General features: G+C 49.6%; 1 protein-coding gene across 2 annotated transcripts in view; it reads right to left on the minus strand.

The window, feature by feature from the left end:
• The window catches only part of ACVR1C (activin A receptor type 1C), a 59,269-nt gene that overhangs the window by 12,992 nt on the left and 34,272 nt on the right, over window positions 1-12,005 (minus strand). For both annotated transcript variants that reach the window (XM_075757395.1, XM_075757396.1), the window contains one exon: window positions 4,517-4,747. In XM_075757395.1, the coding sequence (XP_075613510.1) occupies window positions 4,517-4,747 (231 nt within the window). The remainder of the gene's footprint in view (window positions 1-4,516; window positions 4,748-12,005) is intronic.

The following is a 12,005-nucleotide window of genomic DNA, read 5'->3' on the forward strand; positions in this document are numbered from 1 at the left end:
AAAAGAAATCATACGCTTTTTATCTCAAGTTCTAGAGATGCTGCTGTGCCAGGTCACGCAAAACAGAGCAGAGAGGAGACCGTTCTTGCTGTGTGCTGCTGCCTGTTGCTGGAATGACAGAGGTATTTTTGAAGGAAAAACCCTAAAACCAGAGAATTCTTTGCTGCGCTGAAGTTTCCCACCAACTCACAGCCGTCCGGCTGTACACACTGAACACATCCCCACGGTTTTGCTCAGAGAGGCAGACATTTGCTTTAGCCAGCCTGTGACAAATTTGCAATCCCACCTGCACCCAATTTTCAGCATTCGTAAAGATGGAGACTTAATATCCAGCATCACTAGGTGTTTTGAGATCAAGAGCTTAGAATGAGTAGCAGCATGAACTTTTCTCCACACATCTACAGACACGCGGACAAACATAAAGTGAGCTTCAGGCTCCGGTTCAGCAGCTGCGGAGTCGCTGCCTCCACCTAAGGACGTAACTGAAGCCAACGTCAACTCTGCTGCTCTGGGGAAGGGACGGGAAACAAGTTCCCCAGCCTGCACTTACTCTTCTTTGGGCCAAATGCCACCCGCCACCATAACCAAAGGTAAGCATCGGGTTATAAGAAGCTCCAGTAGTCCATTCCAGGGCTGCAAGCAAAGGTCTGTCATCTGTCAACAGGCTGGTGAGTGGGGTGGGGGCAGAGATCACGAGCACTGTCTCCCAGATCTGAAATACGGTCTGAAAATCCTGTGAGAGGCAAGTCTACAACTGGAAGAAGTCTTCTAGATCTTATTAGCACCTCCTCAAAATAGTCTGTTACATGCTGAGATGCACAGAGGCAATTTCTCATACAGAGAGGGATTCACAGAAAGGTCCATCGAGGAAGCGGCATGCAGGTGGTTTTCTGCAGCCCTGCTACAACATCCCACTGGCAGGGGAAGGTCACCTCAAGTCACCTGCTGGGGCAGAAAGTAGCCCAGTTAAAATACTAGAAACCTGGAAACAAGGTCAGAGTAACACAGAAAAACACAAATGACTGCAAACTAACCCTGCACTTTGAAACTCAGCACCTGTTAATGCAAAATACTGCGATGAAACCCCTGCCAACAACAAGTACACAAAAAACAGATATCCCGGGTGAATCTGTCCTAGAAGATGTGTATTTTCAAACACCGTAAAAACGACGACTCCAAACAAGACCCACCTCTCCTTGTGCAAGGCTCTGCTGCTGAGGCACGCAATGCCATCTACAGTTCTACTACAGAAATTCATGCACAGGCAACCAGAATAAACAAATTGCTTTCTGCCCCCCTCAGATCCTCACGCCACGAGCCATTTGATTGTTTACCAGTCACTCTCGATGTAGTTACACCATAAGGTGCCGGTAACTACCACACACTCGCGGGTCGGCATGCCGAAGAGCTGAGGGCAGGCTTGTGTCCCCGGCTGGGTGCAGCTGCAGGGACCGGGGGGTCTCATCGGGCAGGATGTGCACCACACTGGACCTTCCCAAGGCTTCTCCTCCTCCGGGAGGTTCAGTCCTGCCGCAAGGCTGGCTTTTCATATCCACATGCTCTGCTTTTAAACTACAATCTGCATAATGGCGATGACAGATGATGGATAGATAGATAGATAGATAGATCTTCCATATCAAGCTGTCCATACCAGGTGTCATGCCGCATGCATGGGCTGGCTTCAACAAGCACCTTGACAAAGCGGGGATGTTTTAAAGACCAGAGAGCCCGCGGGCTAAGTTAGGCGCTGACACACAGACCCAGTGGCCAGCTTGGTTACCCACCACGGCTGGCAAGGGACATCCAAGACAGGACAAGCCGTACAATGGCACGCAGTGACGTGCCAGAGGAAGAGGTGACATCGCACACGGACCTCCGGCCGAGCAATTCCACCTGGGTCCAAGCGCAGCAGGTCCCGGCTGCGTGAATCCTGGCCTCACCCGTACTCAGCGGTGGAAACAAAAAATGTTCACAGCGCCAGTAAGGTAATAGACTAACTACTAAACCTAGCACGGCCTCCACGTTGTGTCAGACCAGTTTCAGAGCTGCTTACTTGCTGTGGTGCCTCCACTTTAAATTTCTTGCCCTCAGAGACGAACCCAAGATCTAGAATTGGATTTCTGAGTGCCATAGAAGACCAGAAGTGAAAGAAGAAAAAAAAAAGGCAAGCTGAGCAAAGAGTTGCCTAAAAACGCACTTTGGAAAGAGCAGTTTCCCAAGCACAGGAATGCACCCACGAAGGCAGCCGAGGTCATGGCGTTCAAACCGGCTTTCCCCATGGCAGAGCCCGGGTACGCCTGCGGCTCGAAACGGAGAGCGCAGGTGATGCGGAGGCGGCCGGGACAGCCCAGGCTCTGCCGCCCAGCTCCCTCCTCGGCACGCTCAGCAACACCCCCTACAAACCTTATTTTTGCTGGGGCCCACGTGAAGCTTTCCTGCAATACGATTTATGTGAAGAAGGGCCGTCAGAAAAGACCAGCGAACAAATAACATTGGTGCTGTTGAATTTTCAACTAACGTGAATCCCTCCTAATGTTTAGAGCAAAGGGCTCAAGCTAAAAATTAAGTAAGTAATTTTCTGTGGTACCAAAATATGAAACCAGAGGTTTTGCAACTGCCAGTTCAAGCGCTAGGACAACAGACATGCCTCCACCGCTCCCCTATAAATAGTGGTTTTCTCCCAAGAAGATTCCCACATCTCAACTTGGAAAAAAACAAGCATGGTGTTTTACTTCTACATTTCTAGAGCATGACCACTATTAGTATCTCCCTTCTGTTGTCGACTGCAAGAAAAATACTTGAAAAATCCTTATTCCTGCCACACGCAACCGGTGGGATTGGGTTTTGGGGTACAGACCTCCCACAGCTGCCAGGCTTCTACCCAGGCTGGCTCCTCCACATCTGCCCGCCCGCGCCAGGAGACGACGGTCCCCGGGGCTCCCACAGCGGCTGCCCACGGTCTGTCCTCCCGTATCTTAGACGATGCAGCAAGTGCTTCCAGAAACAGCCTTCTAAATTCTGCTAAGTACTACACGGTAGCAGCTTAAATGCAAGTTAGAATTGTAAATTATGTATTAATTTTCATCTTTCTACCTGGAACATCTCTCACTGGTATAAAACAACAATATACAAAAAACTACCATCTGATAGTGTGTTTTGCAGCTTTTTTCAAAAAAGGCTAGATTAACACAAACGTTGGAAAGAAGAGTCAAATAATTAAACCTAAAAATAGTATAAATATTTATTTTTAAAAAGCACTGAATCAACTTCATTACACAACTCTGAGTCTGGCAGACTCAAGCGCTGCACCAGCTGTGTAATACACAGAGCTCCTGGAAGTGCAAATCTTCTTCCTCCCTCTAATTGGGACCAGGAATCTTACGCTTTCTGGTCCCTGCTGGGCAGGAATCAATGATACCGCTCTAACACCCAACAAAAGCTGCCCTGCCAGCTGCTAAAATGAGCTGCAGAACCCCAAAGTTCAAGGCAGACTAACAAGATGGAACTAGATGGTCTTTAAGGTCCCTTCCAACCCAAACCATTCTATGATTGGTGAAGGGGCAGCAGCCAAAGACCTCCCCCAGCAACAACCTGGTGTCCTTCACCACTCCCACCCCCAGCAGAAGACCCTACGTGCCGTATGACCCGTATCAAGAGAGGACACGTCTCCTTGCTGAGCACAACGGGGCCGCCGCACCCCTTGCGTCTAACGTGCAGGCACACCAACACCAGCGGCAGTCACCGCTCATCAACACGGATCACAGCGACACAGCACTGGGTGACACAGACTGGCCAAGGACAACGAGGAGCGCGGCTCCATCACGGGTCAAACCTCACCGCCAACCCAGACACTCGTCTGTCCGAAAACATGGGGCACATTTCCCATATGCAATTCACAGTCAGCACCTACAACTAACCACCATCTTCCCAAACTTCTCTGGTCTGAATTCCTACTGGAGCCATGTAAAGCAGGTCTTCTCAATTGTGTGCAGAGATGCTTGAGACTGTAAAACTTCAGCCAGTGCAAGGTCGTCACTATGTCCTTGTGAAGCACCAGGTAACAGCTCCCAGCTCCTCACAATTGCTAATTCACAGCTGCTACACATTGCTGACTTAACGCCCCATGGAAAGTCCCCAGTACGGTACATCAGGCACCATCTCCCTAACATCTAGGCTAATGCCAATTCAAATCACAAACTCCCTTAAGAAACTCCAGCCCATAAAATCTGCGAGGTACAAGTCTGTCTCCTTCAGACACTTCATTTCTCTTCATGGTTAATGTCTCGTGGGATACCAAGGAATATCTTTAGGAGATGCAAGAAATTCCCATTTCCCCAAACAGAGTTGCAGTTTAGCTCTTCCTGTCTGAAGCAAGTTGGGGAAAAAATAGCTACTGTTCTACAGACAGCCTTTGAAATCCCCGTTAGCTGGCTCCCACAGTCGCATCATCCGCACACTATTTCTGCCCTCTCATGCAAGCCCTTGAACGGCGGTTTTGCACTTGGATGGCACTTACCGACAGGCAGGCGGAGGGTGATGTTGTTGCAGAAGTCGGTGTAGCAGCACTCAGTCTTTGTGATGTTCTTGGAGCTGTGGCAGAAGACCTGCGCGTTCAGCTCCGGGAGGGAGACGCAGGATTTGATCACCTCCTCCCGCCCGTTGGTCAGCATGACGGAAGCCCAGCAGGCGCCCTCGGTCTGGCAGGTGAAGTTGGTGTGCTCGCACAGCTGGCACACGCACTTCAGACCTGAAAAAAGAGGTTTCCAGCTTTCGTGAGAAGACCCCAGGCAGACCAACCCCCACGCCAGCCGTGCCAACTTGCCTTGCCAGTCGGCCAAGGCTAGCTGGTTCACCACGAGCGCCCGGCGGGAGCTCAGCACAAGTCCCGTGCCGGGCTCCTGGGCTGCAGAAGGAAGCTGGTCCCGGGAGCCCCCCGAGACCACAGGCCCCCAGTGCCACAGATGACAAGTTTTTAAACGAGGTGGTCCTCAGTCACAGGGAAGCGTATAGCGTCTATCTCACTACAGAAGACTGACCACCCCCCAAAGGTGTTTCTGTGAAAGCTGCCTTTCGCCCCGACGGGGAGATGGAGGTTCAGGTCTCCAGGTTCACGCTCTCAGCTCCCACAGACTCAAGACAACGCCTCAGGCACCGCTCAGGACAAACACGTGGGCATGTGCTCCATTTCGAGATGCGTATTTAGTCACATTTGTTGTGTACTGAATTTTAAATACTACTGACAGCTGCTGTTTAGGTGGCTGTGCTGACATCCCAAAACACGGGCACCCCCCACCTGTGCCAGCCACCCCCCGCGCTGGCAGAACACCCTTGCCAGAGCCCACTGGGTTGGAGCAACGAGCCCGAGGAATCACCAAGGTGCAAAGTCCCGGCACGCACCACCCTACGCCCTACGGACAGACATGGGCAGTCACTACGGACGTTTCCTGCCCCGGTCTTCTGTGATGAGGCACCTTGTTGAGGCGCACTAAGAGCTGCCTGACTCCTCTTGGTGCAAAAGTCAGGTGACTTTAAAAACAAACTTTGCATGTTTTTAACCATATCTTTATGTTTTACCAAATCAAATAGAAACACATTTAATAACTGCTAAATTTTTGAGGCTTTATTGACTCTTCCTTGGAAGAAGAGAGGGAAACCAAAGCCAAATCATCTCAGTGGAACACCAGATGCCAACAATAAATTTTTTTGCCTTCCTTGTTTTCTTCACCTGCTTCATAACAAACAATTTTTGCTTGCTTCATGCCAAGTTTAGGAACTCATACGAGCACTGATACAATAACCAGATCTTAACCTGGGGCTGGAAGCAATTTCTACAGGAAATGCTTCCTTAACTGCACTTTATACGATTGTTTCTGTAAAAATACCCTCATTTTAGAGTACAGAGACTTGATCTCTTCAACTTTTAACTTAAACAGTTCTTATCCCACCAGAGGGTCTCCAAAATGCATTCTGTACACCTTCCCGGGTCAGTGATAACTCTGCAAGATTGAACACTGCTCTACTTATAGGAGCTAGGGTATAAAAAAAAAAAAAAAAAAAAGTAATTTTATCCATAAATCCATGCTGTTTCTTTGGAAAGGAGGGGGTGTCCCACACCCACGTCTGAGGAGGAAGACACGATGACCGACGGCTGCGTCAGCACTCGCCATGTGGCAGGAGCAGCAGGGACTCATCTCGGAGTCTCCGGTGGAACAGAGAAGTCCTGACAGACGTCAGCGCAAATCTGATTTCTGTTTCTGTGACACCATTTGTTTTCCTTACAACAATCTTCATCCTGCGCTACCCTTCTGAAATAACAGCTTGTAGTGTTTATCTTCAGCTCAGGCCCGCAACAAACTTCCTTGGCACCATATGTTCGTGTTTATCCTGGATGCGGGGTACGCGAGGAACCACATCACCGTCTGTCTGCTCCGGCGCTCTCGGTATGGGGAGTGAGCACAATCCATCACCCAGCAACGGAACAGGTGAATCTCATCCTTAAAGACATTACCGTAGTCCTAGAAGAAATGCCAGGAGCAAGACTCATCAGATCCAAATAAATAAGAGATCGAGCAGGAGAAAAACAGACACGTCATCACCAATACTGCAAAATAAAAGCATTACTAGAGGAAATGAATATAAGATTGTCGCCAGTGTCTTCAGTGTTTCTGACACGTCATTATGCTCTGTTTTCTCCCCCTTCTCATGGTTTAAAAATAAAATGGGAAATGGTCTTTACGACATCATCCACAGTAGATAACTGACAGTTTTATCCGTATTCTGGTATTTTGCAGATTGCTTGAGAGAGGATCTGATCAAAATTGCCACTGCAAGTCCTGAACAGCTCCAAGGGCATTCCTCAGAGCAGCGTGAGCACAGGCTGGGAAAAGGATGGCTAAGGGGCTCTGCAAGCCCACGTCGACCGAGCGAAGGCAGTCATTATTTCCAGAAGGAAAGGGGTCTTGCACCACCGTGAGCGTATCTGTAACCAGAGCTGGCTGAAGTCACGCTGGCAGGCGGTCTATGGTCGGTGGGCTCGCTTGGCGGGGAAAGCAAGGGGTGCCACCACTTGGAGATCGGCATTTTCTACTGTTGTATTTGGAGACCATTTTACTTTGCTGGATGACCTTTTCTCTTTCAGCATCACTGACAGCAAGATTCTAGCCCCATTTTTCCTGTTAGTTCTGAGTATGTTGCTCAAAACTGATTTGTCCAACCTACTGCCCACACCTGCATGTTCACAGACCTGTGGGAATCAGCCCAAGTCCCCATAGAGCTGTTTCTGTGAGAAGCCATTATGCAAAGAACAACAAAAAGAAAAACATTTGGGTCAAAATTGTCAATACAACCCAACCACATTATTATTGCTTCCAAAAGTGAAAGCATTTGGCCCCCAGATGACAAGCTGGGAGGAGCAGGGAAAGGAACATGTTGAACTCAGTAGTTCCAGAGAATTTTCATGCCCACTGGAGACCAAGATGGCTTGACAAGCATCCCCTCTTCTTCGAAAATGCTGAGCTCCCAGAAGTCATGTGAGACAGCGTGCTGGTTTTGACTGGGATAGAGTTAATTTTCTTCATGGTAGCTGGCACACAAACTTCTGATGGGAACGCCAAGTTCAGTTTGGAAGAGGTGGAAGAGCACATGAGTAAAGACTTGTCCGCACCCAAAAACATTACATCCTAAAAAACTTTTTCATGTATATTTGTCCTACCACACTTAAACTGATGCCTTTTTTAATCATTCCTTTAAAAAAAGCTGAGAACTACTGCCCCAGCAGGTACAAAGCCTTCAGCCTCTGCTTCTCAACCAGCTGCTTCCAGCTGCCCTACTGCGGTCTCACCCCGTCCCAGTTCCCTTCCCCCCATCACTGGGCAGCTCCAGACCCCCACTGCCACCCCAGGAGTGCCCACAGCCCCCCTCACTGCATCCTCCGACCGACTCTGCTCCTCCCAAGGCACCTCACACCCGATGTTCCTACCGCACCACTGCCCACAGCCCCACGGACGCATCCTCCCAGTCCACGCGTCGTCTCCTTCACCCTCTCCAGTTTCTGCCTCGCTCCCCTGCTCTCGGTCCCACTTTCCTCCCCGTGGGGCTGCCAGCTGCAGCATCAGCCCCCGCAGCCCCATCAGACTCGTCCCCCATCTCTCAGCCCAGGCTTTGTCCTCTCCCTGCTCGGCGGCAGCGGTCGGTGCCGGGCAGGGGAAGTGCCGCGCTGGCGGCACCGGGCAGAGGCTTCTCTGCTCTGCATCACTTCCGACGGCCCTGCGCCAGCCTGCACCCCAGATCAGCTCCTACACTGAGACAAACCTGGGCTGCCGGGCGGCGCGTGGCGGAAGGCGAACGGACGACGCTGTGAGCAGCACGCTGGTCGGCCAGCACGAAGACTGCACACGTCTCTGCTGCTAACAAGAGTCAAAGGGGTCCTACCGAGAGGTGAAATCGGCACTCCCTCCCCCTTCAGCCTCGTATTTCAGATTTTCCTAGCATTGCGTCTTCAGCCATTGCTCACCCGAGGTTAAACACTGCCAAATTTCAAGCCCCTACAGAGGAAAAAAAAAAAAAACACCAAAAAACCAGAAATACAGTGCAACTGAATCTATTCAAAGACAAGATCGGAGTCTGAGCTGTGGGAACAGGAGGCTCTCTCTTCCCAGAAGATTTACATAGACCACTTTTAAATATAATTCTACAAAAGTAGAGGCCTGAGGTTCCCCAGCTATCTACCTGTGCTACTGGCTAATTTCTCACATGGAAAAAAAACCAGAAAACGCAAATCAGATACAAATACTTGACCTTGTTTCCAAAAGCGTTTATGTACATCAAGAATCCTTTGTTAGAAGAGCAAAAAGATGATCTTAAAATATAACCATAAAAGGACAACTTTCCTGCACCTATGCTATTTCAGGTGCCTCACCTCGGTGGAATCAGGAGAAGAGGAGCCCGGACCCCTGCGAATGTCCCCGGGGGAAGGTCCGCGCCGCTGCTCCCAGTCCCGCTGAGCAGGGGGACGTGACAAACCCACCAGCTCTCACCCAGCATCCCATCCCCGTTCTGCACCATGCACGTAGCTCCTCGCAGACACTGGTACAACCACTCGGACTGTGCCGAGCCTGTATCCCCATCCCCACTGACATCCTAGGGACGCTGGACTCGCCAGAATTTGCAGCTTCTCCGTGCTGATCCACCAGGCATGTCTCATGCTGCTCCAGTTTATTCATGACAGCTTCCTCTACTATCCTTTTCTTTTTATAGAAAAAATTGTCCATATTCAGTTCTATCATCTGGCAACGTATTTCAAGCTTTCACGTTACATATCTGCACAGTTTCTGCTCTAATTTGACTCCACTGCTGTCCCAGAGAAGCTGGCAAGACGCTCCCCTCGGTTCACAGACCAGAGGGATAACAGCACGACGACGGAAGATCTTCCACATCTCTCACTGCTCAAGCCAACACCACCTTTGAACCATGCTTCCCCTCCCAAGTAGACATTCTATGGCATGAAGGAAGAGGAAGAATTTGCAAGTATTGACTGAAATTCTGCAAGTCCCTACATGCAGCAAGAAACACTTATTCCCTCCCTGGGAAAGGCGCACAGCACTTCTCCAGCTCTGTTCCCAGGGACAGTCCTGGCAACGCTACCAGCGATGCACCGTTGCGGGGGAAAAGTCCGGACATGGAAACCAGAGAAGTGGAATAAGGTGAATCAAAGTCAATTAAAGAGGCAGGAGGAAAACGTGCTCCCAAAGTTTCAGAATAAGGCACTCTTTAATCCAGTAACGAACATGACTCCTTTATTTACTCAAGCACAACATCATTTCCCTTGAAACATTGCATTCTCTGGTTGAGAAATTAGGAGAAAGTGAACAACCGGAATATGCCATGGCCTCAGAGAGCTATGTTAGGCATCCAAACTTGGTTACCAATGGTTACAGTTCTCTGAGCAAGTCATTTTCCAGCAGTCATTAACAAATCTGTCCTGAATCTCTGCAAAGCACCGCAGCCCCGCAGAGGCTGAGCCCCCCAAGCCGAGCACGTTGTTGGGCTGCACGGCCCAAGGCAGGGCCGGGGGCAGAGCAGGAGAGGACGCGGTGCGGGTCCCCGTCAGCGGGGACGGCAGAGACACGTGTCCCGACAGAGGTGTGCAGTCCTCTTGCCTTCCAAAGAGAAGCGTGGCACTTGGCAAGAGCCAAGGGAACCGCAGGAGAAACTACCAGCCAACCGAGGCGACTGGGAAGTTGATTCACAAATTGGCAGATACACAAGGAAAGCAACTTTTAGATATAGAGACCAGAAGGAAGAGGTGTTCCCTGGTTTTAGCATTTTAAGACATAAGTAGTTTTCAAGGATTTTTTTTTTCTGCTGCTATTGCAGTAGGAGTTGAGACTATATACCAATTTCTTGGATGAGACCCACTACGAATCAAGGAGAGATTGACTTGCTCTTCAGAGCAGAAAATAGCCTGCATGACTTACATAAAAAGTAACATTTCTTTTTAGTTTTCAATGCAACCATAAGAAAACGCAGAGGCAAACACACTGTGCAATTACCTTATGTAGCAGGAAGGACTGAACCAGCATCCGATTCACAACAAATCAACACAAGCATGCACAACAGAAGCTTTTTTTTTTGCATGCTTCCATCCATTTTTCCTCAAGTATCAGATTCAAATACTTGAATTACTAGATAACTAAGGACCAAGAATGACACTAGATGTGAACAACAGATGGAAGAGTATGAGTTTAAACATCACCTTAACAAAAGCAGCTGACGATTAAAACAAGTAGGTAGACATAATGCAACCTCAAGATTTAAATGGAAAGAATTGAGCATGTAATTGGCATGTAATTGGCATAAGATGACTAATACTGTGCGACTAAAAGAATGAACTAAAAACTATGGGGAAAAAAAGCCCAGATTTACTATCTCTTACAAAACACACAAGGTTCTACATTTCAATACAGACTTTTTACTATACGGATTAACAAGGTATTAATCTTCCATTAAGTCATAATCCAGTGCTACCCACAATAGTTAGCAGTTTCGTCTTGTAACTACAGGGCAGTAGAGCATTTCAAAATTAAATTGGAAAGCGAGTATTTAAGTGGGCTTACAGCAATTCCAAATTTGTCTTTAATCTTGATGGGAAGGAAGGTTGAATACCCGCAGCGTTTCCATCCTCGATCATTCTGTACAGTCCATCCACATTGTGCACTTCTAGATATACTTTCATTTTATTCCCAAATTAAGAGATTCAGGGCGTGCACGAGCACTGCGGGTTGCCTGGGTCCCCGGACCACCAGCCGACCCATCCGCCTCGCTCTCCGGAGGGTGCTCGTGGCAAAAGCCTCACTGTTGTAAAAAGGGGGCTCAAAGGAGACCATGGGAACTACAGACTGGCCGTTCCCCGTGTCTGGTCGGTTGCTCATGATGGAGCCAGAACAAAGACCGGAGAGGTGTCGGTTCAGGCGCTGCAGGGTCGGTGCGGGTCTGGCACAGTCTCAGCCGATGTCCTCCGACCGAGCCTGCACGACCGCGGATAACTGACCATGGCAAAGAAACTTCGCTGTCGTGAGGCAGAGCTGCTTCAGCCTCAAGCAGAGGTCAGCCCGTTCGTCGGGTAGCAGCTGGGTTAAAGGCGGGGAGGAACCATCAGCTTTCACAGCGAGAGGCCGTTTTCTGCGGCAGCGCACAGAAACGTGTGTTGTGTGCTCCAGTGATCCGGAAAGGGGAATCGATAATAAAGCAATAAGGTTTGCCGAGGATAGAAGAAGTAGAACTGACTTCAGATCATCGCAAAGGGATCTCGCCATGCTGAGGGATCAAGAGCCAGAGGAAAGTACAATCACACAGGAGAAAACCCAGCCCCAGCTGCGAGCGTGCAGGAACCAACCCGACGTTAGCCATCGCCACTGGGAAGAGGCGGCTGTGCCTTTCTGGGGAGCGCTGCGGGACCCCAGCTCAGCTCACGGAGAGGGACAAAGCCAGGAGCAACCAGGAGAGCC

This window comes from Balearica regulorum, chromosome 6 (genome assembly GCF_011004875.1).
Source record: "Balearica regulorum gibbericeps isolate bBalReg1 chromosome 6, bBalReg1.pri, whole genome shotgun sequence".
In the NCBI taxonomy this organism is placed as follows: Eukaryota; Metazoa; Chordata; class Aves; order Gruiformes; family Gruidae; genus Balearica; species Balearica regulorum.